This window comes from Marmota marmota, unplaced genomic scaffold (assembly GCF_001458135.2).
Source record: "Marmota marmota marmota unplaced genomic scaffold, marMar, whole genome shotgun sequence".
In the NCBI taxonomy this organism is placed as follows: Eukaryota; Metazoa; Chordata; class Mammalia; order Rodentia; family Sciuridae; genus Marmota; species Marmota marmota.
In genome coordinates, this window is record NW_026000137.1 from 5,658,577 (window position 1) to 5,686,221 (window position 27,645).

Below are 27,645 nucleotides of genomic sequence, written 5' to 3' on the forward strand. Positions count from 1 at the left end.
GGTGAAACTGGTGTCAGTGATCCTCATTGGCTTGTGGAGAGTTGCTGGCACAGATCTCACAGGGAGTTGGGAGGGACTGGAGGAGAAGAAACATTCAAGTCACAGTGTTTAATGAGTCCAGGCTCTGGTGGTAGTCTGGCCCTGCCATTGAACATGTGGGCAAACTCTAGTGAGATGCTTTCCCTGAATTTCTTCATCTATATGATAAACCTACCTCATGGGATGGCTGAAGGTTAAAAGAGATTATATAAGGAACTAGGTAGAAAGCACTTAAGAGTATCTGTCGGGTGGTAAGTACTCATAAAATGATAGCTACCAAATCACTATTTTAGCAATCCTTCTAAGACATGGGAAGTCCAAACTAAAAGCAAAACCTCACTATCCAATCATTGCATTCACAGGGTGATAGTTATAGGAAATTATCAAAATATCTTGTCTGTTTTAAATACAGGATTGATGCTGTATAACTACATTAGTCAAACTCTAACCATCATCAGAGAGACATGTTGGTTAAGGATGAATCATCCTCCATCATGTTAAGAGTTTGTTAGTCTTGTGACATTGGACATTGGGTCTACAATTAAGACCATAAACCAAAAAATCAGGAAATTAGAAAGCACTCTCCAGATCCTATTAAATTTCAAAACAAAGAAGTCCCTGGCTCTCTTGCAATTTAAGAGCCACTATATTTACATTTTTGAGAATCTCCAACATGGCAGGTGCTTCTCTAGGCACTGGAGATATATAGTGCTACACAAAATAAACCAAGGTGGCAGATACGAAGCAAATACACACACACAAAATATACCTAATGTGTCAATGGATTACATGTGTTTTAAAAGGAGAACAGGAGGACAGAGGAGCAGAGAAAGGGTGCTCTTTCAGATGGGATGGTCAGAGGAGGCCCCAGGGAGTGACATGGAGGGTTGGAGCCGGGGCTGGGTCTGGCCCTGAGCCTGGGCCTGGAGGCAGGGAGGAGACAAGCAGAGGGAGCATTGAGTACAGAGGAAGAGGGACAAACACTAAAATGTGGAAGCACTCACAGTACACAGCCCATGTTAATCCTCTGTGCTCAAATTCACAGAGCTAAGGAGTAAAAGGTGGTTTCCAGGGGCTTTGAGAAAAGAGAATGGGGGGGGGGGGCACTGTTTAATGTGATGATGAAAAATTCTGGAGATGGAGGGTTGGGAAGGCTGCACCACGTGAATGTTGTAATGCCTCTGAATTGTACACTTAAAAATGGATGAAATGCTGGGCACAGTGATGCATGCCTGTAATCCCAGCCGCTTGGACGGCTGAGACAGGAGAATCACAGATTCAAAGCCAGCCTCAGCAACTTAGCAAGACTCTGTCTCAAAAAAAAAATTTTTAGAAAGTGCTGCAGATGTAGCTCAGTGGTTGAGCACCCCTGGGTTCAATCCATGGTACCAAAAAAAAAAAAAAAAATTGGTTAACTTTATGTCTATTTTATCACAATTAGAAAACTCCCACATTCATATTCAAAACCTACTTTGAAAAATGTGACATTCAAGCCATTATTTAGGGGAGTAATAAGCAAGTGTCCATCAAGTCATCCAAATGGTTATTTTTAATGTTCTTTTATAGATTTTTGGACCAGGGGATGATGCAATAAAGCAGCAGAAGTGCAACATGTTCTCATTGCTTTTCTTAGGTCTGGGAATTATTTCATTTTTTACTTTTTTCCTTCAGGTAAGTACCCATAATTTGCCCTTTTCATCAAGTCTGTAATTCAATAGAAAAATTATGACCTGATGGAGCCTCCAAATCCTTAGACTGAAATAAATTGCAAAACAACTGGCACAAGCCTGGTTTAGAGGGAAGACTCCTTACCAGGAGGAACCCTGACTTCTCTGTGCGCTGAACTTGCTACACATTTGCCTTCAGCAAACTCTTCATTATCAAGGAAGCAGACTAGAGCTCATTACAGAACCTAAGAACCACTTAAATTCAACTAGTTGCAAACTGGGGGAGGGGAGGAGGCAGTACAGCAGCCTTTTCTGTTGTTACTCTTTGTAGGATATCAAGTAACTTTAATTTGTCCTACTTAGTGGATGAACTATTAGAAAGAACACGCACATTGCATTCACATACTGCACACTTGGCCAAAAAGAACTAGTCACACCTGCTGCATTTGTTCATTTCTACCTAATTACACTTTTACCAAATCTCTTTTGTCTCAATTAATCCAGTGGGCATCCCATTGGCCTTTCAAATACAATCCATTGAATCAGTAAAATAATGTTTCCTGGTTGCGCCCCTCGTGCTTCTGTCTTATCATTGTTGAACCAGTGGTGATAGTGAGCCAAGCCTTTTATTTAGAAATCATTGCTTTGCTGGTAGCATCTCTGTGACCTCATTCAACCCCAAGCCCTGGCACATCAGGGAGTGGAGTTTCAAGGACTGCAGAACAGTGGGCTGAAGCATAGCAATCTGCCAGTAAAAAGCAGGAGAGGAGGAAATAGATAAGGAGCACATGGGTCAGCCTCATCCCACACTCTGATTCCTTGCTTAGTAAAGAGTTCTGATGTGTAAGAGTGTCCACATGCCTACCTTCCCACTCACAGCACAGCTGGAGGCCCACCCATCCCACATGTCCCAGAAACAAGCCCAGCGATAGACACCTGGGCTACTCTGCAGTCCATACGTGGTGTTTAGGAAGAGGGAAAGTGCCTGACAAGGAGGCTTGGGAAGAGCAATCTTATCGTGCCCCAATCTGAAAGCTGGTGGAGCTGTCACAGGGAATCAGAGAACTCATTGGGAGTTTAATATTAAGGACATCCTCCCTCTGCACCACATGAGTCAAAATGTATTCCTATATAGAATTCCATTACTTTCATTTTCAACTCTTGTATTGAAAGTATTAAGAACACACTGAAAGTTATATATGGTAACTTTGTCACTGAGATGTTAATCTTGAAAGTTTTTGAAAAATAAGCCTATTTAGAATGGTTTAGAGCCAAAACTACAGTTTTATGGTTTTCAGTCATATGATTCTAATGCATACTAATTATTCACCAGAGCATGCATTTTAAGTTGGGACTTTGAATTAATATTTGGTCCTAGGCTTTTATTATTTGAATGTATCAGTTAATGTATAAATAATACAAAAGTCATTATGAATATATGCATTCATGTAAGAATGCTAGTGACAGTCAAAAGGGACAGAGCGTTTTCTTCTCACCCAGGGCTTCACATTTGGGAAAGCTGGAGAGATCCTCACCACAAGGCTGCGGTCCATGGCTTTTAAAGCAATGCTAAGACAGGTGAGTGTGTGTACTGGCGAGTGCCTTCTGGGTTTTCAGAGTTCTTTCATTTTAGGCCTCTTCAAGTTCTTATTGGCACACTGATGTGCATATTTCCTCCACTGCATCCATGCAAGGATTGATCAGGATCCTGCAAATTGTCCCAATCCCTCAATATCCAGATATTCAGGGTCTTCATGGGAGTAGTCTTAATTTCAGTAGATTTTTTAAACTAATTATCTCTATCCATGAGGACATTATCATTTCAAGACCTGTATCTCTTCTGTGGACCCTACACCCAGCACTGGTCAGTCATTGGAGACTGTAGGATGCCTTTATACAAAGGACAAAGGAAAAGGTAGTTGGTAACTTGCATGTTCATGTACCACAACTGATCATACTAACTGTAGGTTTTCACAGTTGATAGTTTCACAGTTGGTAGTAAGTTTTGTTTCTGGCTTGACATTAATTCACTTGTTAATTAATTCAAACATCACTTATCATGTACCAGATAGAGTGCTGATACACTAAAATTCACTCTCTACTTTTTTGGTGAGTTTGCATTTTAGTGCAGGATGTGTGGGGAAATGTGCAAACATGAATTCTGTATTTGGATAGAGAGGACCTAAGAGAGGACTGTCTCCAGTCCTATTGACCGGAATTGATTTTCTTGTTCACACAAGCACACATAGCAGGTATTACATTTTGAGCAAGTCTGAGTTGATAAATTTTTTTCTTCAGCATCTTTTAAACTCTTGTTAGGTAGAGAAAATTCTTTCATATGAAGGTAAAAGATGCTGTGGGTGAGTAGCTTATAATTGAAATCAAATCTAAGACACACTCTTAAACAAAACAAAAATATGGTGAGAAACCAGGGCTTAATTTCTACTGCCTGGAATTTATAAGATGGGCATTTCCCACATGACACTACCACTCTTTATGACAGAGGACCCTCTATTGAGGCAGAAGTGTCCATGGTACAAGTTGTGATGATTGGGTGGCTTAAATGCCACATGGTGAAGCTGGCAGTGGATGAGCCCTGCCACAGATGTCCCAGTTCACCAAAAAGCTACTGGGAGGTGGGGCCTAGTGGACTGTGTGTGAGCAAGATGTGCTCAGGGTTGGACAGGACTGCATATCACAAGCAGGGTCTCCCTTAAAATTCAGTACCCAAGTCCAATGTGGATATTTCTTCTGCATTGAAACTTTGGGAGTTTCTTTTTAATCTGATCTTCTTTGCTTATTTAATTTTGACCTAATTTAAAAGTATATTTTGTACCGTAGGACATGAGCTGGTTTGATGATCACAAAAACAGTACTGGTGCACTTTCTACAAGACTTGCCACGGATGCTGCCCAAGTCCAAGGAGTATGTATTCTATACTTTATTTGTATTTTTCTTTAAAAACAAACAAAATACATACAGCATAGCTACATCTGCTAAGATGATTTCTGCTGGAAATAGAAGAAAACCCAACTCAAACAGGCCTAAATAGTCAGAGGAAGGTTAGACTTCTGGGTTAATTGATCCATCAGCTCAAAAACCTCATCAGGAACCCAGGTTCCTTCTGTCTGCATGGTCTGAGTTCCCTCCTCAGTGCTGACTTAGTCCCTAGGCTCATTCCCTTTGGTCATAGATTGACTACCAGTAGCAGTCTTAGAGCTATGGTCTTCCTTATTCTCATGCAGGGAAAGAGTGAACAACTGTCTCAACCTCCAAATAAAAGTCCTCCCTTTAAACCTGATTTGAACTGATTTGGTTCACATGTCCAACCCTGAAACAATAACGATAACTGTCTTCAGGGGAAGACTATGCCCTGACTGGCTTAGGTCCTGCCATGGAAGCAGAGGAGGGCTACTCTCAAGTTTGCTGTTGCCACCCAACAGAAGAGAGGAGAAAATGTATGCCAGTGAGTCCCCTGTACTGGTGACAAGTGGCCCTCGTTTTCTGAGTGGTACACTAATTTAATCTTATATGTGCTCTGTGATAGACAGTCTCTTAGAATATATGTGCTTTGTAACACGGTCTCTGGAGGTGTGTTAATTTCTCATTCACATTTGAAGCAAATGGCCTTTAAAATTACTAGAGTATATTGGGGTCGGCTTCCTCTTTGAATGGTGCCTGTGTGAGAAAGTTCATGTGTCCCCACTACCCATCCACAGCAGAGCGGTAGATAACTTGGTGCTATAATGTTGGTCACATGGGAAAAGAGGAACATGCTAGAGGATAACAAAGCTGACCTGTAGAGCATCGTGAGTTAAGCACAGGTGTTTGGGATTATTGGAGAAAAAGAGGGAATGTTAGTGCAGGCACAAAACCCTTGCACCATGCTGACCATGGTTTTGGAACTTCACCTACAGTGTTCTATTCCTCTTCTCTTCCAGGCCACGGGAACCAGGCTGGCTTTAATTGCACAGAATACAGCTAACCTCGGAACTGGTATCATCATATCATTTATCTATGGTTGGCAATTAACCCTTTTGCTGCTATCAGTTGTTCCAATTATTGCTCTCTCAGGAATTGTTGAAATGAAAATGTTGGCTGGAAATGCCAAAAGGGATAAAAAAGAACTGGAAACTGCTGGAAAGGTGGGTTAAATCAGGTTTCAATTAGTGAAACTATTGTTTTTATACATTCCATTTGAATTATTACAATACACATATTTTAATGTTTGTGCTCACTAAAACTAGTAATTTTAAACAATTTATGAAATATTTTACCTACTAACAATGCCTAGAACTCAAAAATGAGATTACTATAAATCTTTTAGCTTGTAGAAAGCACTTAACATGTGGGTTATTATAACGAACTGAATTTTCAAAATGCATTTCATTTTTACTTCAAGTACCCCTGATGAACCCAGGGGTATGTAATGACTGAGTTACATACCCAGGCTGGTTTTGAACTTGTGATCCTCCTACCTCAGCTTCCTGATCTGCTGGAATTACCGGCATGTGCCACCACGCCTGGCCTGATGCCATTCTTAGAACAAATGTCACCCTGTTTTACAGAAAAAGAGACTTTAAAGCAGTGAATAAAAGGGAATTGTTGAAAGTCAGACATTCTGCTGTGCTTAGGAGACAATTGTTTGTCCTTCTTGGCTGTGATTTCTATCTTTAAGGCTGGAAGCCACCAGGTGGCAGTAATGCCTCAGATCTGTGGTTCTAACTAGTGGGGCAATTGGGCTAACATTACTTGAGCCTTACTGTGTGCCAATTACTGTCCTATTTATATGCACCAACACATTCCACCTCCCTAGGAAGCATGTGAGGATAATACCATGTTTTTTTAAAAATGTGGAGCCTGAGTTTCAAGCAGAAGTTAGAGGCATGGGATTAGGGGTGTAGCTCAGTGGTAGAGGGCTTGCCTAGCATGTGCAAGGCCTGGATTTGATTCCCAGTGCAGGGGGTGGAAAAGAGGTGGAGCTGGGATTCAAGTCTAGTTTTCAAGGTTTGGGATTTTTTTGTTTTTGTTTTTTGTTTTGGTACTGGGGATTTAACGCAGGGGCACTTAACCACTGAGCCACAACCCCAGCCTTTTTAATATTTTATTTAGAGACAGGGTCTCGTTGAATTGCTTAGGGCCCACTAAATTGCTGAGGCTGGCTTTGAACTCAAAATCCTCCTGCCTCAGCCTCCTGAGCTGCTGGGATTACAGGTGTGCACCACTGTGCCTGGCCTAGTTTCCAAGTTTTCTCTCTAGTCTCTTTATAGGTGTTTGAATGTGTCTAATTCTACAAGTAAACACTTATTTGATCAAATGTAGATGACAATCATAAACATTTTTACTCTTATGGATGTAAATATTATCTTTTATTGAAACATTAGGAGGTAAAACAGATAATGAATATAAATTGTAATAGTTTCTAAGCACCACACTTAAAACCCTCTCACAAACATTACTGCAACCTGACCTTTTCTACAGTTATATGAGGTGGGATACTGTCTGTATCTCCACCTTACAGGGAAGAAAGCCTCCAGGATTGCATGTCTTGGGCCACATGTGAGGCATTAAGGTGAGTAGAATTAGAACCAAACATGTTCCGACTAAACCAATTATGTCCCATTAAACCTTTCCCCACCCTGACCTGGCACCAGGGCAACTCCATGCAACGTAGGTATCATCTCAAGGTTTCAGCCAGAGCACTTCCATTTGCACGTTCTGTCCTTTCCTGGAGTCAGAGTTCTCTGGAACAGTGTGTGATTCCTGTGTGTGAATCCCTAAGTGTTCCAAATTCTTGAAGATCCTCTTGGTTGTTTTGTGGGTGCTTTAAGGCATTACTTTCTTCACTTTCATGTGTCACAACTAACTGTTAAAAAAAATACCCTGGGGCTGGGGATGTGGCTCAAGCGGTAGCGCGCTCGCCTGGCATGCGTGCGGCCCGGGTTCGATCCTCAGCACCACATACAAACAAAGATGTTGTGTCCGCCGAAAACTAAAAAATAAATATTAAAATTCTCTCTCTCTCTCCCTCTCTCTCACTCTCTCTTTAAAAAAAAAAATCCCCTATAGTTTTGTTCCCTCCCCCACCATCCCTGATTGTTCCCACATTTCAGAAGGGAAAATTATCAGAATGAAAATAACCCTTCCTTAGACAAATTACAAAAAAAGAACACATCTTGAGTCTAGTTAACATAATAGTCTTAACTGTTAAACATGGTAATACTAAAAATTGCTAAAATTTTGGCAGGAGTTAAGTCATGTAGAAATAAGCAGAATTAAGCAGTATTGCAAACAGAACAAAACAAAATACCCTGGGTTTGTAGTCTCGGCTTCATTGTTCAGTGTATGGTGCTGGAGAAGATCCTCAACTCCTCTGGCCCATACTCTCTAACTTAGTGAAATGAGAAATTGTGTCAGATATTGGCCAAGTTCCTTCTTGAAACTTATTTTATGGATCCAGAAATGAATAACTCAGACTGACCAGTCTAATTTTTTAGTAGCTACTTTAACCTCACAGGTAAAAATGTACAATGAGAGATAGAATTGCTGGTAATCAACATTTAAAGTTTCCAATCATAGTTCAATATTGTTTTCTTAGCCAACTGTTAACTGGCAGAATGGGGGTTAGACATTTATAGAACACCCCCACCATCACTCTTTGTTCAGAAAGAAGTGCACCGATTTACCTGGGGTGCAGATTAATTTCAATTCTCCAAAAAGGTCTTCGTAATGAAGGTATGGGTTGCTGGGTGATGAGAAAATGGTGGGCCTGCCTATGTGTAACTTGATAGTCTCAAAGAGATATGAAGTGCAACTAGGCACAGTCTACTAATTTATTTCCCCAGCCTTGTTCCTCCTAACTCTATTTAGTGAAAACAGCCTCAACTTTTTGTAAGTGTCTTGATCCAGACCTAGTTGCTGAGATTAGAGGGCCTACTATACCAGAGCTAGTTCACAAGCAGTTAATCCTTGACCAGAAAGTCCAGATTTGAGTATAAAGTTGTTCACAACTGGTTTCTCTTTGTGTAAATTACAAAGTAGGAGCAACACAGTATGGTGGCTAAGAACATTGACTTGGAAGAACATGGCCTGGTGGGCAATCCTTGTGCTCCTATTTATTACTCCAGAAGTTTGAGCAAATGGGAACCTTCTCTGTACCCCCAGTTCCCTAATTTTAAAAGTAGGAATAATATGTACCCTACAGGGTTGTTGGGAGGCTAAATGAGATCATGCCAATCCATGGAGCAGTGTTCTGGCTATTACTACCTATTAGATGTTTCAATTATAATATACAGCTATTCAGCCCAAAGTCTTTGATATCTTGATTTTATTTGGTTATAGAATCACAACTGAGAGAAGTCTTAAAGCTGATAAGACAAAATGTAAAATTAAGATCTTATGCTTCCTGGGCTGATGGTTTGGGCAACTCAACTGCAGAACTGATTTAGACTCAGTAGTTAAGTCTCAGACCACGTTCATTAAGGGTGGTTTGCCTGTGAGAATCAGAAAACTGATCTGGCTGGTTTGTGTATAAAACAGTTTGGTATAGAAACCCCAAAGTGCAGGAAGTATAGACAGATGATATGAACTGGCTCTTTGAACCACAAGTTCTGTTGTCTGAGTCTTTCCACACACTGTTCCTCTCAAGTGCTCTATATTCAGACCAGCTTCCTACACCCACATGGTGACATTTCCCTCTGGCACCACAGTTCAGGTACTTGCCTCTTGTTCCAGGGAACCAGATCTGATTCACCCAGATCAATCAAGTGTCCTTGGTTTAATTAGGGATTTAAAGCAAGGTCAAGTTGTTCACAAAGGTGACGCCTCCCCTCTTGTGGGTAGACAGCTTCTCCAAGGAGAGAAAATGACTCGCATCTCCAGTGAACCTTTAGAAACCACAGCCTAATCCTCTCTTCAAGAACTCGACATGGTGAAGAAAGAAAAGGGGTTGTAGCCGAGATCAGTCACGTATCCACTCTCCGGCAGGACTAGGAACAGATCCAGGCCTCTGTGCCCAGGCCATTGTCTATTTCATGAGCTGTTGGCCTCCCTGAGCATACAAAGACTTACCTACTATACTTAATATGACCAGAGGTACCAGTTTCGTCCTAAAACTGGTATTGAAGAACACTTTCTGCCTTTTGCTTTTAACTGAAGGAATCTAAAACCCTTCAACTGAACCCTCAGGATACTTTTGACAGAGCCCTAAGCCTTGTATTTTTAATTATTTCAGAAATTTAAATGCCTCTTCTAATGAAAGTCTGTTCTGTTACAGATTGCAACAGAGGCAATAGAAAATATTAGGACAGTTGTATCCTTGACCCAAGAAAGAAAATTTGAAGCAATGTATGTCGAAAAATTGTATGGGCCTTACAGGTAATGAACAAAAGATTACTAAGAACCCAGTGCTTTCCCAAGGCTGAATCAGTGTTCCCAAAAGATAATTAAAAGTCTGCTGCTTCAAACAATGACCATAAAGATGAACTTTCTCCAATAACTATCTAACTGAAAATAAGTGGCTTAGGATTAGAGTGTGTGTGTGTGTGTGTGTGTGTGTGTGTGTTGCTGGGGATTGAACCCAGGAGTGCTCAGCCCTTTTAATTTTTTGAGACACGGTCTCAATAAGTTGCCAAAGCTGGTCTCAAACTTATGCTACTCCTGCCTCAGTCTTCTGAGTTGCTGGGATTGCAGGTATGAGTCACTGCATCTGGCTTAGAATTAGATGTTTATACCTCTTATAAAAACAATAAGATTATGTCTCTAAGAGTGAAAAGGTACAGAGAATTGCATAACAGCTCAGTCATTTGTGTAGGCTACATAAATAACCCATGTAGATGATTCAGGATGAACATTCTCTTAAGGAATTGCTCAAACCTTTATTTTCTTTGGAGTGGGTAAACTGATCCAAAGATGAAATTTGTTATTTGGTGTATTTCAGAGAAAGGTATGCCATTTGTTCTCTGAATGAGGACCCAATCCAACCTACCCTGAAGACAAAGACACACAACTAATTTCACTAGCTTACAGATGAACAATTTTCAAAAAGCTGCCAGTTGGTCTGTGTGGTACTTGTCTCCACTGTGACCTGATTTTATAAATGAATATGTTGTCACACTGACAAAACTGAACACAACTTAGATTACAACTTTGTAGTCTGAAACAATTTTCAGACTACAGTTAGTGTGAACACTTGCAAATTTAAAAAGAATTCTTGAAATTTAAAAAGGATCCTTGAAATTCTTGATTAGTTCCATTTCTTCAGTTATGTATAGTTTGTATAATACTATAAAATAATATGCAGTTACATTTTTCTATCCATTCAATGTTGGACATATGTATGCATGCTCTATTACCTATGACCCTATGATTTATTTTGAACTTCAAAGAATTAAGGAGGAAAACAAGCTGAAGCAAGTTATGAATTTGTTTATAATTAAAGATTCAATAACCTTGCAAATTGTTCAGTCATGTGAAATGTTACAACAACATGCTCACTGCACTTATGTTATACCATCCAAATCAGGAACACTATGGGTTTGAGAGTAAATAAATTAAGATTCCTTTGGAGGTTTTGGAAGCCCAAAGTATAGCATGAAGTCTAATTAGAAATAGTGAAAAAGAAATTATATATGAGGTTGGCAGGATCTATTTGTGGGGAGGACTTTGGGTGTATATCTGTATGAACTTCAAACACACAACTTTTATGGATCTGAGACATCAATTTCAACATAAGAGATGACAGCTAGATACAGGAGACCAGATAACAATATTAAAGAAATCACCATCAGATGATTCAAACTTTAGTTCTGTATTTGACATTCTGGGCATTTTTGACACAACTATGTTTACATTTTTGACACAACTATGTTTATTCATTTACATATGTATAATAATAGCAGTAGTGACTATCATTTGATCAACCACTGTGAGCTAGGCACTACAAAAGACATTTATATTGTTTTACTGAATTTAGTTCTGAAACCATTTACTCATTATAGCTATTATACCCACTGTACAAATGAGAAAGATTTGTATATTGAAACATTTACCAAACTCCTATAACCAAAGGTAGAATTTAAGCCCCAGTTAGTTGATTCTTGAAGCTGTGTTCTTTCTACTATACAATACTAAGAAAGTCTGAATAGATGGCTATGAATATACTAATTATGCATATACTTACTTGCCTTTCAGGAATTCAGTGAGGAAGGCACACATCTATGGAATCACTTTTAGTATCTCACAAGCATTTATGTATTTTTCCTATGCTGGTTGCTTTCGATTTGGTGCTTATCTCATTGTGAATGGACATATGCGCTTCAGAGATGTTATTCTGTGAGTAGCTTTAAAAATATTAAGATTATTCTATACTAACCTTATGATAAAGTTCCAATAGGTTTATGCAAATATTTGTAGTAAGAAAAAAAAATCCCATTTGTCCAAAGATGACATCAGGGAGTTAAATTTACCGGAGTCTTCACCCTGGCAGGCACAGAAGTCTGATCTTGTCAACACTCCAAGTGCAGTTTCATCATCCCAGTGGACTGAAATTAATCAAGCTGTGAAAATGATCATAAAGCATAATTTTGGTTATATGTGGAACCCCAGTCAGGAGGGCAGCAGATTTTCTCATTGTAGAATTTAGGCAGAAAGAAAATATAACTAGAAAGTCGCCGATGACCATGGACTGAAAATAGAGGGTTAAATAGCTTGCTGTTTATCTGCAACCAAAGCAAGGCCTGGACCATGGGATGGGAATGCTTGAGTGAAGTCCAGCAAAGCCAGGTTCTTCCTAACCACGCCTGGGCTCTGCCAACATTTTTCTCTTAGTCCCCGCCTTTCCCTTGGTTCGAAGACTAACCAAAAGTGTTTCTGATTGCCATATTCTTCTTTTTATAAAATGCCAAGTACATCTGATTAGATTACACTTTGTACTTGAAAGAAGAAAACCACTCCTTTATGATCATTAGGCACATTTCCACTCTGATGGGATGATTTTAAAGCAATTGTGAATAACCTTTTTTGAAATAAGTTCAAGACAAAATGAAAATATTTAAGAAAGAGCTCTTCTTTTGTTTCATCCAAAATTAAAATAAAGCATGGAAAAAATATATACCTAATCTTTGTATCAATCAAGATCCTGGCAGGAGACAAAATGGCAGCTTAAATGGGGTAATTAAGGAGTTCCATGAAGAATCTGTTAACAGAGGTGTGAGAAGTGTGAAGGTACATAGTACCCAGGAGTAACCAGTTAGAAATTGCTGCCACCACAAGCCCTAAAGGACAAGAGGAGGTAAAGACCAGAACATTCTCTTAAGCATGGAGCTCTTCCTCCGTCTTTGGTGGAGGGACAGCCGTCATTCAAGCAATCCTTACAAGAAAGGAACCAAAGAAACAAAGAGCACAGCCTCATTCCTTCAGCACTCCCATTCCCTGCTAGTGCCTTTCCTTATCTGCCTTATCAGGCCCAGAGGACAAGAAAACCTTTAGATGAAGTTCAGCCTCCCAGGGCCAGGAGTAGATTGGTACAAGGTGGTGGCAAAGGGTAGAAAATGGAAACTGATTTTGGAGAGACAAAGGGAATATCATCTCAGAGTATAGCTTTTATTGTTTAGAAATATATCACTGAAAAAAAAAATGGTTGCTTTTTTTTAATCATTGAAATGTTAAATTCTTGGTAATTGGAATACAGCTTTTTAATTTTTCATGTTAAAACTAGATAATAGCTTGTGTAGAGAAAGTAGGCAGCCATATGTGGGTTGTTTATCACTATTATAAAAGTTAATATTTGGGGGACTGGGGTTGTGGCTCAGCGGTAGAGTGCTCGCCTAGCATGCGTGAGGCACTGGGTTCGATCCTCAGCATCACATAAAATATAATAAAGATATTAAAAAATAAGTTAATATTTGGTAACTAACCTTATCATCAAGGGAGAGCCTTAGTACACCCCCATCCATACCTCCAATATTTTGAATTTAGAAATTATGGAGATAAAAACTTAAACAACAAACAAACCAAAATAATGACACCCCAACCTCTCTCCTGGGAACTCTTGTATCAGAAGTAAATTGCTTTGTGGAGATGTAAATCAGGATCTTTAGCCCTTCCTACAACTTGTCATATTCAATATATGTTCCTTAAAGAGCATATAATTGGTCCTTCAGTTGAGAACAACTATCTTTTGAGGGTAATTATTTTAATTACAGAAGAAAAGCTACTTCTGGTAAAGGCTTACTTCCCACAAAAAAAATTTTTATTTAACACATATTGTACATATTAATAGAGTTCACTGTGATATTTCCATGAATGCATATAGTGTGCATCGATCAATTCCAGGTGAATTTTTTTCTCCTTCTCCTTTTCACCATCCCAATTTCTAGTAGTCACTATTCTACTTTCAGGTCGACTTTTTTTTTTTTTTTATCTTCCACATATGAGATACATGTGGTACTTGTCTTTCTTCATGTGACTTATTTTACTTACCATAATATTATCCATTTCCATAAACATTGCTGTGAATGGCAGGATTTCATTATGGTTTATGACACTGAATAACACTCCATTGTGTATATGTACCACATTTTCTTTATCCATTCATCTGTTGATGGGCACTGAGGCTGTTGGATAGGGTAAATACAGGTGCAATAAACATGGGCACTCGAGTGTCTCTTGGATATGCTGGTCTCACCTCCTTTGTATGTTTACACAGGAGAAAAATAGCTGGTTCATATGGTAGATCTATTTTGAGTAACCTCTATATATTGGTATATTGGCTGCAATAATTTACATTCCTATCAACAGTATATGAGTTCCTTTTTCTCTATATCCTTGCTAGCATTTGGGTTTTTTGTTCATTAATAATAGCCACTCTAACTGATTGAAATGGAATATCATTGTAGTTTTGACTTGCATTCCCTGATGGTTGATGATATTGAACATTATTTCATGTTTGGTTATTTTAATTTCTTCTTTGTAGAAGTGTCTTCAGGTCATTTTTCAATTTTAAAAAGTAGATTACTATTTGTTTGTTTGTTTGTTGTTTTAGTTTTTGAGTTCTTTTTTTATTCTGGACATTAATCCTCCATCAGATGAACACTTGGCAAGTGTTTTCTCCCTTTCTGTAGATTCTCTCTTCACTGTTGTTTCCTTCATTGTGCAGAAGTGTTTGTCAATTTTTGCTTTAGTTTCCTGTGCTCTTTCCTATCTAGAAAACCATTGCCTGTACCAGGGTGTTGAAGTGTCTCCTCTGTTTTCTCCTAGCAGTTTCAGAGTTTCAGGTCTAACATTTAGGCCATTGATGGATGAACTGGGAGTTGATTTTTGTACAGAGTGAGAGAAGGGGATCAAGTTTCAGTCTTTTGCATGTGGAGATCCAGTTTTCCCTGCACCATATGTTGAAGGTGCTGTCCTTTCTCCAGTGTATTTTTTGGTGTCTTTGTTGAGATGCAGTTGGCTGTGGATGTGTGGATTTCTGGGATCACTATTCTTTTCCCCTGGTTTATGTGTTTGTGTTTATTACAATACAATGCATCTGTTACTAAGGCTCAGTAGAATGTCTTCAATTAGTTGTTATGTTGCCTCCAGCTTGATTCTTTTTGCTCCAAATTGCTTTGGCTATTCTGAGTCTTTTGTGCTACTATATGAATTTTAGAATTGTTTTTGCTGGTTCTGTGAAGAATGCCATTGGTATTTTGATGGGAATTACATTGAATCTTTAGATCTCCTTGAGCTGCTTGGACATTTTAACAATATTGATTTTTATAATCCATGAACTTGAAGGCTCTTTTCTTTTTATTTTATTTTATTTACACTTTTTATAATGAAAGTTTTGTAGTTACACATAGTAGTTGGGTTCATCCCAACAAACCTGTGCATGCATGGAAATCTATTTCAGTTCATGATACCCCACTTTTCCCTCACCTCCCCTATTCTCCTTCCTCTACTAGACTTTCTTTCGTTCATCTGTTTATCTATATTTGATTAGTTCCTTTTACTTCTGCATAAAGGTGAAATTCCTTGTGGTATACTTATATATGCACATAACATGATTTTTAAAGAAATCATTCTGCATTGCCTCCCCTTTCCTATCCCTCTGCTCTGAGATCTATCCATTTTTTTGTGTGAATCTTCTTCCAATTTTGTTCATCAGTGTTTTTGTTGTAGAGAGTAGGAATAAACTTTCTTGGTCTAGTTTATTCCTAGATATTTTATTTTATAGCTACTGTGAAAAGGATTGTTTTCATTATTCTTTCTCAGTGCATTCATTAATGGTGTATAGAAAGCTATTGATTTTGTGTGTTTGTGTGTGTGTGTGTGGTGCTAGGAATTGAAATCAGGGACTATGTGCGTGCTAGAAAAGACCTCTACCAATAGGCCTGACAAGTTACTGATTTTTGTACACTGATTTTTGTGTCCTGCTAGTATACTTAATTATTTATCAGTATAGTACTTATGGTGGAGCCTTTAGGTTTTTCTATGTATAGAATCATATCATCTGCACACAAGGATAATTTTACTTCCTCCCTCTTTATTTGTATGCCTATTTCTTTCTCTTGTCTAATTGCTCTGGCTAAAGCTTCTAGTACTATACTGAATAAGTGCAGTGGGAGGCCCGGTGTAGTGGTGCATGCCTTTAATATCAGCAGCTTGGGAATCTGAGGCTGAGGGCTCAAGAGTTCAAAGCCAGCCTCAGCAACTTAGTGAGGCGCTAAGCAACTCAGTGAGACCCTGTCTCTAAATAAAATATAAAAAAGGGCTGGGATGTGGCTCAGTGGTTGAGTGCTGCTGAGTTCAATCCCTGGTACAAAAAAAAAAAAAAAAGCAGTGAGAGTGGACACACATGTCTTGTTTCTTCTCTTTGAGGAAGTACTTTCAGCCTTTCCCCATTCAGTATCATGTTGGTTGTGCTTTCGTCATATATATAGCCTTTATTGTATTGAGGAATGATCCTTCTATACCTAATGTGTTCAAGTATTTTATCATGAAGCAACACTGAATTTTATCAAATACATTTTCTGGATCTATTGAGATAACCAAATGACTTTTATCCTTCATACAGTTGATGAGATATATTATGTTGAACCATCTTGCTTCACTAGGGTGAAACAAGTTTGATCATGGGGTACAGTCTTTTTGATATGTTGTTGAATTTCATTTGCTAGTATTTTGTTGAGAGTTTTTACATGTATGTTCACTAGGGATATTGATCTATAAGGTGTGTGTGTTTGTATGTGTGTGTTTTGTGTCCATGTCAGGTTTTAGTAACAAGGTAATGCTAGCTTCATAGTTTGAGTTTGGAAGAGTTCCATCCCTTTTAAGCCCATGAAATAATTTGAGAAGAATTGGTGTAAATTCTTTAAAAGTTGGATGTTTAATAGCAAAGCCATCTAGCCCTGAACTTTTCTTTGTTGAGAGACTTTCTATTCCTAATTCAATCTCATTACTTGTTATCAGTCTATTCAGGTTTATGTCCTCTTCGTTCAGTTTTGATAGAACCATACATATCCAGAAATTTTCCATTTCTTTTAGGTTTTCCAATTTGTTAGCATGTAGTTTTTCATAATAATCCTTTGTATTTCTGTGGTATCAGTGGAAATATCTGTTTCTTAGGCCCTTTTTTTTGGATTCTTGGTTAGTCTAGCTAAAGTTTCATCCATTTGCTTATCATTTCAAAGAACCAACTCTTTGTTTCAGTGATTTTTTTTTTCAGTCTCTGTCTCATTTATTTCTGCTTTGATCTTTCTTTCCTTTTACTAATTTGGGTTTGATTTGTTCTTGCTTTTCTAAGTATTNGGAGGATGGGAAAGGCAGAGGAGCACAACAGACACTAGGATGGCAATTTGTAAATCAATGGATGTGTAACTGATGTGATTCTGCAATCTGTGTATGGGGTGAAGGTGGGAGTTCATAACCCACTTGAATCAAAGTGTCGAATATGATATGTCAAGAAATTTGTAATGTTTTGAACAACCCACAATAAAAAATTTAAAAAAAAATGTATTCTGCAGCTTTTAGATGAAATTTTCTATAAATGTCTTCCTGATAAAAATTATTTGACTACAGTGATTATTATTATTTATATTGTAGTATTGAAGAAACCTTAAACTGGAAGTCAGGGCTATAGATTTAGTAGGGAATAATATTCCTAGTATGGAATTGATGGAGCCCCTACAGTATTTTGTACTTTAGTTCCTTCCATCCAAAAAAGAAGCTAAAATTGAGATCACAATCAGATTTGGTTATTAGTCATTTCCTGACAGTGAAGAACCTTGGATGATTACATTAACTCTAGACAATCAGGGGCTCCTATAGAAGTTGGAAAGTGAACAGAGAAAAAAAGCAGTGGGTCTTGTTTTCATCTGTTACTGGAATTTCATGGAAAAGTGGGTTGGGGAAGAGGATTGTTAAGGAGTAACAAGATAAATACTAGTGAGTGATATGTCTTTGGGCTTTCAAAGATTGTGGAGCTAATTTTATAAGCTAACTTTTTAATTCCTCTACTTCCATCTAGGGTATTTTCGGCGATTGTGTTTGGCGCAGTGGCTCTAGGACATGCTAGTTCATTTGCACCAGACTACGCTAAAGCCAAACTGTCTGCAGCCCATTTATTCAAGCTATTTGAAAGACAACCTTTGATTGACAGCTACAGTACAGAGGGGCTATGGCCTGTGAGTTTCCTGCTGCCTGATAAATGTTTAATTTTTTTTCTGTCTGCTAGATTGTAACTGCATGATAAATTGGTGGTGGTTACACCAACATATACTTATTTGTGCTGTTTATATGGCTAATAGTTGGCTACCTTTCCTACCATTTCATAGATTTCAAGGATTCTGAATTTTATCATATCAAAGCTTTTTAAAAAGTAAAACCAGATATATTAGAACCAAATAATTTTGACAAAAATGTAGTAATCATTTCTACATGAAGGAATAGGCATAAATACTGTCATGTTGATATGATTTGCAATTTTATTTTAATCACATTTTATAATGGCTGAGTTATAAGTGGTAAGAAGGTCACTTTATTCACAATGAAAGTAATAATCCTATATTTTAGAATCTACAAAGAGTGTTCTTTGTGTCACACATGCTGCTGTGAGCTTGATGTCCAAGAAGCAATGTAGGTAAAAAGATTGGAGGTTACCCAATCCTTTGGGGACTTTACAAGGTATTTCATGTTCTAAGAAAACTGCTGTGCCTGTCAAGTGAGATGAGGAGAGTGAGATAAAGAAGCTTCCGGGATTGATACAGGAGCTGTCTGCTGAAACTCTATATAGATATTGTTATTACATTTCTTAAGCTTTTGAACCTTTGGCTATGGGCTTAACTGCAACCTCAGAACAACAGTTGGGAAAGTTACATGTTTGTCTTAAGTGAACCAGAAATTGAGTTTAGACAATACTTTTCTGTAATGATGTGTTGTCTAATCTGACTGTACCCCTATTGCCCATCTTGGTTTTATATAATAACAACTTACTATCAATATAAACTGATGCCATTGTTATATTGATATACATTTCATGTTTTTGTAGCTACAGTTTTGAAATCAGTAATTATCAGACCAATTATCCTTATAGTATTGTAAAAATTTTTAGGAGAAGTTTGAAGGAAACGTGACATTTAATGAAGTCGTGTTCAACTATCCCACCCGGCCAAATGTGCCAGTGCTTCAGGGGTTAAGCCTGGAGGTGAAGAAGGGCCAGACACTGGCCCTGGTGGGCAGCAGTGGCTGTGGAAAGAGCACAGTGGTCCAGCTCCTCGAGCGGTTCTACGACCCTATGGCTGGGACAGTGGTGAGCATATTCTCTTAATAAGTAGATTTAAGGCTGTATTTTACATAGTCAAACCAATATTGTCAAAATAAAAACAATTAAATAAGTGAATATCTATAATCATATTTAATACAATGACTGCATTGAATAAGACCCAAATGGGCTTATATATGGGGAAAATAGGATAGACTATCTGAAACTTAATCTAGTTCAGAAAATACTGGATATGAGGTTGACCTCTACCCTCCCATGGACCTTTTGAGTCAGCCTGACAGCTAAGAACAAACTCACTTCTGAAGCCAGTTAGGAATGCCATGCCTCCTATGCCTCCATAGGGGCTATGGCCTGTGAGTTTCCTGCTGCCTGATGAATGCTTAATTTTTTTCATAAAGGTTTGCTGTAAAATAAAAACAGTCCTCCCAAAGATACTGCACTTTGTAGCTTTTCAACTTCCATTGAACTCTCTTCTTTAATGCTGTCAGAAAATAAAAGCAGGAGAAATTTGAGTCTGACAGTTCTCAGGGAAGAGAGGGAGGGTAGGACCTGAGTCTGCTTTGCTATTCTCTCTAACCCTGTACTGTAGGCTCTCTGACTTTGACCACTGACCTCCAGCTCATTTGTGTTTGGCTCTTGTCTTGATTTCTGACATATAGTTCTTGGCTGTCTTCCTTGAATAAAGATCTGGCTGTAACTCAGAGTGCCTGCATCTGCCTTTACCTTGGGATAGCACCTATAACCTAGCCCTGGGAATCTATCCTGAATTAGATGGTCACCAAAAGGGGAAGAAGTTTAAGGCTGGCAGCTCTCAGGGAAAAGAGAGGGAGGAATAAGACCAGAGTTACCCAACTTTCAGAATCAGGCTATGTTATTGATCATCTTGTTTTTCCTGGTATGCCTATGGAAGAGGGCATAGGTCAAGCTGAAGGGTTGGGTTCCATCTGGGGACAGCAGATCTGAGTGGAATACCTTGATGCAGACTCTAAAAGGCAGAGGATGACATAAATGTCCAGTGGAGGGCAGATAGAGACAGAGGCCTGTGGAAGGACAGGGCCAAATATTTTACCATTTTTCCACCTAGATCTAGGTAAGAACAACCTAGTCGCCATAAAAATCATCTTGTTGGATTTGAGCAGGACTCCTGGCTCCCCAAACCCAAAGTCCAAAGTTTTAGCCACACAGGGCTCGTGAGCACATTAGCAGAATCACCAATCAACACATCTACAGATCTGCAAGACTTTGCTCTGCTCCCATGCAGGCCACTCAGCTGCTACCTACCCACAGCACAACACCATCACCCAGCCCCCCACCCCACCAGACACCTTGGCGCTGAAAGCAGACTGCCTCAATCTTGGCTCAACATTCTCGCCATATTAGATGGGGGCAGCTCCCAGATCAGATCTTGAGTGGCCAGGAGAGGTCTTGGAATCCTACAAGAGCACTACAAATCTATAGGGTAAAAACAATAACACCCAGACCCACAGAGCTGGAAAGGAAGACACCCGAACAACATGAAAAGACAAGGGAAGAAAGTGCCCCAAACAAATCAAGATACCACATCATTAGAATCATTGGCAGCCACAACAGAAGAAAAGACACAGAAGGAGTTCAGGATGTACATGGTTAAAATGTTCTGTGAACTCAAGGAAGATATAAGAGAGCAAATACAGGCAGTGAAAGATGACTTCAACAAGGAGCTACATAAACAAATACAGGAAGCAAAAGATCACCTCAACAGAGAGATAGAGGTTCTAAAAAAAACACACACACACACACAGAAATCCTTGAAATGAAAGAAACAATAAACCAAATTAAAAGCTCAAATGAAAGCATCACCAACATAGTAGACCACTTGGAAGATAGGACATAAGACAATGAAGACAAAATATATAATCTTGAAAAGAACATAGACCACACAGTGATAATGGTAAGAAACCACGAGCACAACATTCAAGAAATATGGGATAGCATAAAAAAGACCAAATTTAAGAGTTAATGGGATAGAGGAAGGCATAGAGGTCCAAACCAAAGGAATAAACAATCTATTCAATGAAATAATATCAGAAAACTTTCCAAACGTGAAGAATGAATTAGAAATCCAAATTCAAGAAGCCTACAGGATGCCAAATATACAAAATCACAAAAGATCCACACCAAGGCACATTATAATAAAAAATGCCCAACATACAGAATGAGAGCATTTTAAAAGCCATGAGAGAAAGGAATCAGATTACATATAGGGGAAAACCAAATAGGATAACGGCAGATTTTTCGACACAGACCATAAAAGCTAGAAGATCCTGAAACAACATGTATCAAGCTCTGAAAGGAAATGGATGCCAACCAAGAATCTGTACCCAGCAAATTAAGCTTTAGATTTAAAGATGAAATAAAAGATGATAAACAAAAGTAAAAAAGAATTTATAGCTAGAAAACTGGCACTATAAAATATTTCATGAAGAGGAAATGAAAAACAGCAATGAAAATCAGCAGAAGGAGGGAGTACCCTAAAGGAAAAACTAATCAAAGAAAAAAATCAAATCAAGGTAAATAACAAAAATAAACAAATATGTCTGAGAATACAAACTATGTCTCAACAATAAACCTGAATGTTAATGAATTAAACTCACCAATCAAAAGACATAGGCTAGCAGATTGGATTTTAAAAAATACTCAACAATATTCTGCCTTCAGGAGACTAATCTTATAGGAAAAGACATACACAGACTGAATATGAAAGGTTGGGAAAAATCATACCACTAACATGGACTGCATAAGCAAGCAGGGGTTTCCATCCTCGTATCAAATAAAGTAGACTTCAAGCCAAAGTTAATCTAAATAAATAAATAAATAAAGATGGACATTACATACTAATTAATGGAACAATACACCAACAAGACATAACAATCATACATATATATGCTCCTCAAAATGGTGCGCTATGTTCATCAAACAAATTCTTCTCAAGTTCAAGAGTCAAATTGATCACAACACAGTAATCTTAGGTGACCTTAACACACCTCTCTCACCACTGGATAGATCTTCCAAACAAAAGTTAAATAAAGAAACTACAGAACTCAATAATACAATTAATAACTTAGATTTAACTGATATATATAGAATGTTTCAACCTGCATCAAGCAGATACACTTTGTTCTCAGCAGCACATGGATCCTTCTCTAAAACAGACCATATAATATGCCACAAAGCAACTCTTAGCAAATACAAAAAAGTAGAGATACTATCAGGTATTTTATCAGATCATAATGTAATGAAATTGGAAGTCAATGACAAAATAAAAAATAAAAATTATTCCAACACCTGGAGACTAAACAATATGCTACTGAATGAACAATGGGTTGCAGAAGACATCAAGGAAGAGATTAAAAAATTCTTAGTGGTAAATGAGAACACAGACATAACATATCTTTTTTTTTTAAAAGAGAGAGAGAGAATGTTAATAATTATTTTTTAGTTTTCGGTGGACACAACATCTTTTGTTTGTATGTGGTGCTGAGGATCAAACCCAGGCGAGGATGCTACTTCTTGAGCCACATCCCCAGCCTGGCATAACATATCTTAGTGCTTTAGGTACTAAGAGGAAAGTTCATTGCATGGAGTTCATTCCTTAAAAGAAGAAAAAGTCAACAAATAAATGACCTCACATTACATCTCAAAGCCATAGGAAAAGAAGATCAAATCAACAGCAAAAGCAGTAGAAGGCAATAAATAATTAAAATTATAGCTGAAATTAATGAAATTGAAACAAAAGAAACAATTGAAAAATTCGACAAAACAAAAAGTTGGTTCTTTGAAAAATAAATAAAATTGACAGACCCTTAGCTATGCTAACAAAGAGAAGGAGAGAGAAAAATCAAATTACCAGCATACGTGATAAAAAGGTAATATCATAATAGACACTACAGAAATACAGAGGATAATTAGAAATTATTTTGAAAACTTTTACTCCAATAAAATAGAAGATATTGAAGGCATTGACAAATTTCTTAAGTCATACGATTTTCCAGATTGAGTCAGGAAGATATACACAATTTAAACAAACCAATATCAAGTGATTAAATAGAAGATGCTGTGAGAAGCCTACCAACCAAGAAAAGCCCAGGACCAGATGGATACACAGCCGAGTTCTAGAAGACCTTTAAAGAACAACTAATACCAATACTCTTCAATTTTTTCAGGAAATAGAAAAAGAGGCAGCACTTCCAAACTCATTCTATGAGGTCAATATCACCCCTGATTCCAAAACCAGGCAAAGATACATCAAAAAAAGAAAACTTCAGACCAATATCTCTCATGAACACAGATGCAAAAATTCTGAATAAAATTCTGATTCTGGCAAATTGAATAAAAAACATATCAAAAAGATTGTGCACCATGACCAAATGGGATTCATCACAGGGATGCAAGGTTGGTTCAACATACAGAAATCAATAAATGTAATTCATCATATCAATGGACTCAACGATAAGAGTCATATGATCATTTCAATAGATGCAGAAAAAGCATTTGACAAAATATAGCACAACTTTATGTTCAAAACACTAGAAAAACTAGGGATAACAGGAATATATCTCAACATTGTAAAAGCTATCTACCATAAGCCCCAGGCCAACATCATTCTAAATGGAGAAAAATTGAAGGCATTCCCTCTAAAAAATGAAACAAGACAGGGATGCCTTCTTTCACCACTTCTATTCAACATAATTATTTAAACACTGGCCAGAGCAATTAGACAGACAAAAGAAATTAAAGGGATATGTATAGGAAAAGAAGAACTTAAACTAACACTATTTGCTGATGATATGATTCTATACTTAGAAGACCCAAAAAAACTCCACCAGAAAACTTCTAGAACTAGTAAGTGAATTCAGCAAAGTAGCAGGATATAAAATCAACATCCATATATCAAAGGCATTTCTGTATATCAGTGACAAATCCTCTGAGAAGGAAATGAGGAAAACTGCACCATTCACAATAACCTAATAAAAAAAATAAGATACTTGGGAATCAACTTAATGAAAGAGGTGAAAGATCTATACAATGAAAACTATAGAACCCTAAAGAGAGAAATCAAAGAAGAATTTAGAAGATGGAAAGATCTACCTTGCTCTTGGATAGGCAGAATTAATATTATCAAAATGACCATACTATCAAAAGCACTATACAGATGTAATAAAATTCTGATCAAAATTCCAATGGCATTCCTCATAGAAATATAAAAAGCAATCATAAAATTAATCTGGAAAAATAAGAGACCCAGAATAACTAAAGCAATCCTTAGCAGGAAGAGTGAAGCAGGTGGCATCACTATACCAGTCCTTAAACTATACTACAGAGAAATAGTAACAAAACAACATGGTATTGGCACAAAAACAGACTGGTAGACTAATGGTACAGAATAGAAGACACAGAGACTAACCCACAAAATTACAATTATCTTATATTAGACAAAGATGCCAAGAACATGCATTGGAGAAAAGATAGCCTCTTCAACAAATGGTGCTGGGAAAACTAGACATCCATGTGCAACAAAATGAAATTAAACCCCTATCTCTCTCCATGCACAAAACTTAACTCAAAGTGGATCAAGGATTTAGGAATACAACCAGAGACTCTCTATCTAATAGAAGAAGAAGTAGGCCCTAATTTCCATCGTGTGGGATTAGGCCCCAACTTCCTTAATAAGACTCCTGTAGCACAAGAATTAAAACCAAGAATCAATAAATGGAATGGACTTAAACTAAAAAGTTTCTTCTCAGCAAAAGAAACAATCTGTGAGCAGAAGAGAGAGCCTACATCTTGGGAGCAAATTTTTAGCCCTTACACATCAGATAGAGCACTAATCTCTAGGGTATATAAATAACTCAAAAAGCTAAACACCAAAAAAACAAATAACCCAATCAATAAGTGGGCCAAGGACCTGACAGACACTTCTCAGAAGAGGATATACAATCAATAAACAAATATCTGAAAAATGTTCATCATCTCTAGCAATTAGAGAAATGCAAATCAAAACTACTCTCAGATATCATCTCACTCCAATCAGAATGGCAGCTTTTATGAAGACAAACAACAGTAAGTGTTGGCAAGGATGTGGGGAAAAAGGAGTACTCATACATTGCTAGTGGGACTACAAATTGGTGCAGCCAATATGGAAAGCAGCATGGAGATTCCTTGGAAATCTGGGAATGGAACCACCATTTGACCCAGCTATCCCTCTCCTCAGGCTATACCCAAAGGACTTAAAAACAGCCTACTACAGGGACATAGCCACATCGATGTTTATAGCAGCACAATTCACAATAGCTAAACAGTGGAACCAACCTAGATGCCCTTCAGTAGAGGAATGGTTAAAAAAAAAAAAACGTGGCATATATACACAATGGAATATTATTCAGCAATAAAAGAGAATAAAATCATGGCATTTGACAAATTTGGAGAAGATAATGCTAAATGAAGTTAGCCAATCCCAAAAAGATAAATGCTGAATGTATTCTCTGATGTAAGGTGACTGACTCATAGTGGGGTAGGGAGGGGGAGCATGGGAGGAACAAACGAACTGTAGATAGGGCAGAGGGGTAGGAGGGGAAGAGAGGGGGCAGGGGGTTTAACAATGATGGTGGAATGTGATGGACATCATTATCCAAAGTACATGTATGAAGACATGAATTGGTGTGAACATACTTTATATACAAACAGAGATATGAAAAATTGTGCTCTATATGTGTAATAAGAATTGTAATGCATTCTGCTGTCATGTGTTTTAAAAATATAATCAATTTTTTAAAAAAATCATCTTGTTGGCCATGTTGGCCTCAACAGTATGAGTCCTTGTATCATGAGGCTTGGTATTTCATAACTACTGATACCACATACAATAACCCTCCAGGAAATTTAGTTACTTATTATTCAGGGGCTTTTTTGCCCCCTTTTCCTTTTTCAAGCCACTTACAGTTTGTGAACTTTGCTTTTCAGCTCCTCGATGGTCAAGAAGCAAAGAAACTCAATGTCCAGTGGCTCAGAGCTCAACTTGGAATTGTGTCCCAGGAGCCCATCCTGTTTGACTGCAGCATTGCTGAGAACATTGCCTATGGAGACAACAGCCGGTTCGTGTCACAGGAAGAGATTGTGAAAGCAGCCAAAGCAGCCAACATACATCCTTTCATCGAGATGTTGCCCCAGGTGAGTTAATCAGTAACAGCTGAAATTGGAATACACTACAGTTTTTATCTCCAAAATGATTCCCAAAGTTATACCAACTGGCTAGTAACAAATTTTGTATTGATTAATTAGCATTGTGACACTTTTTATCAGAAGACCTTATGCCCACCTTATACAAATGTAGTGAGAAGCAAATGAGGTGGTGCTAAGGTCAAAGCAGCATATCTCAGATTGCAAACTGGTTGTCATGGGCTAGACTGAAGTCACATTGTCTAGACTGAAGTCACATTTTGTTTAGCTCACATGCTAATTTTTTAAAATTTAAACCTTTTATTTTGAGATAAGTATAGACTCACATGCAATTATAAGGAATACAGATATCTTATGTATTCTTTGCCTAGTTCCCTGCAAAAATAATATTATAACTAGGGAATTGACATTAATATGATCTACTGCTCTTATTTGGACATTGTGAACATTACTTGTTCTTACTTATGTACATGTGTATCTAGTTCCACTAATTAGAGTACCAGTGTGGTTTCGTGTGTCCACTATCATCAGGATATAGAACATTTCTATCACTGTCCAGACCCCTCATGTTGCCCTTTTCTAGTCACAAACCCCTTCTTCCAATTCTCACTGTGTTTCCTAAACTCTGCCAACCACCTGTTCTCCATTTGTACACTTTTCTGTTTTAAGAATGTTACATAAAAATACAGACACTTATATATACTTCTGGGATTAGTTTTTTCACTTGGCATAGTTCTCTGAAGTTGTGTGTACTTATAAGGCATTCCTGCTCCTTGCTCAATAGCATTTCATGGTATCAATGAACCACAATTAACCTTTTCCCTGGAAAAGGTAATAACGTAGGTTATTCCCAGTTTGGGGCTACTGTAAATACAAATATTATAAATACTAGTATACAGGTGCTTGTATGAACCTAAGTTTTTATTTTTCTAGGATAAGCACCCAGGAGTATAATTCCTGGGC

At 37.9% G+C, this 27,645-nt stretch overlaps 2 protein-coding genes across 10 annotated transcripts in view; one reads left to right on the forward strand and one right to left on the reverse strand.

Moving 5' to 3' along the window:
- The window catches only part of Abcb4 (ATP binding cassette subfamily B member 4), an 81,168-nt gene that overhangs the window by 38,327 nt on the left and 15,196 nt on the right, over nucleotides 1–27,645 (forward strand). For 4 of the 5 annotated variants that reach the window (XM_015502349.2, XM_048785454.1, XM_048785455.1 and 1 more), the window contains 9 exons: nucleotides 1,606–1,710; nucleotides 3,207–3,284; nucleotides 4,548–4,631; nucleotides 5,648–5,851; nucleotides 9,982–10,082; nucleotides 11,898–12,038; nucleotides 18,214–18,370; nucleotides 19,297–19,494; nucleotides 26,467–26,673. In XM_015502349.2, coding sequence (XP_015357835.2) covers nucleotides 1,606–1,710; nucleotides 3,207–3,284; nucleotides 4,548–4,631; nucleotides 5,648–5,851; nucleotides 9,982–10,082; nucleotides 11,898–12,038; nucleotides 18,214–18,370; nucleotides 19,297–19,494; nucleotides 26,467–26,673 — 1,275 coding nt within the window. The remainder of the gene's footprint in view (nucleotides 1–1,605; nucleotides 1,711–3,206; nucleotides 3,285–4,547; nucleotides 4,632–5,647; nucleotides 5,852–9,981; nucleotides 10,083–11,897; nucleotides 12,039–18,213; nucleotides 18,371–19,296; nucleotides 19,495–26,466; nucleotides 26,674–27,645) is intronic. The other variant, XM_015502350.2, reaches the window with a different exon arrangement.
- The window catches only part of Crot (carnitine O-octanoyltransferase), a 63,460-nt gene continuing 55,611 nt past the window's right edge, over nucleotides 19,797–27,645 (reverse strand). For all 5 annotated transcript variants that reach the window (XM_048785462.1, XM_048785458.1, XM_048785460.1 and 2 more), the window contains exons 14-15: nucleotides 25,356–25,363; nucleotides 19,797–19,836 (exon numbers count right to left, since the gene is read on the reverse strand). In XM_048785462.1, the coding sequence (XP_048641419.1) occupies nucleotides 19,812–19,836; nucleotides 25,356–25,363 (33 nt within the window). In that variant the 3' untranslated portion in view covers nucleotides 19,797–19,811. The remainder of the gene's footprint in view (nucleotides 19,837–25,355; nucleotides 25,364–27,645) is intronic.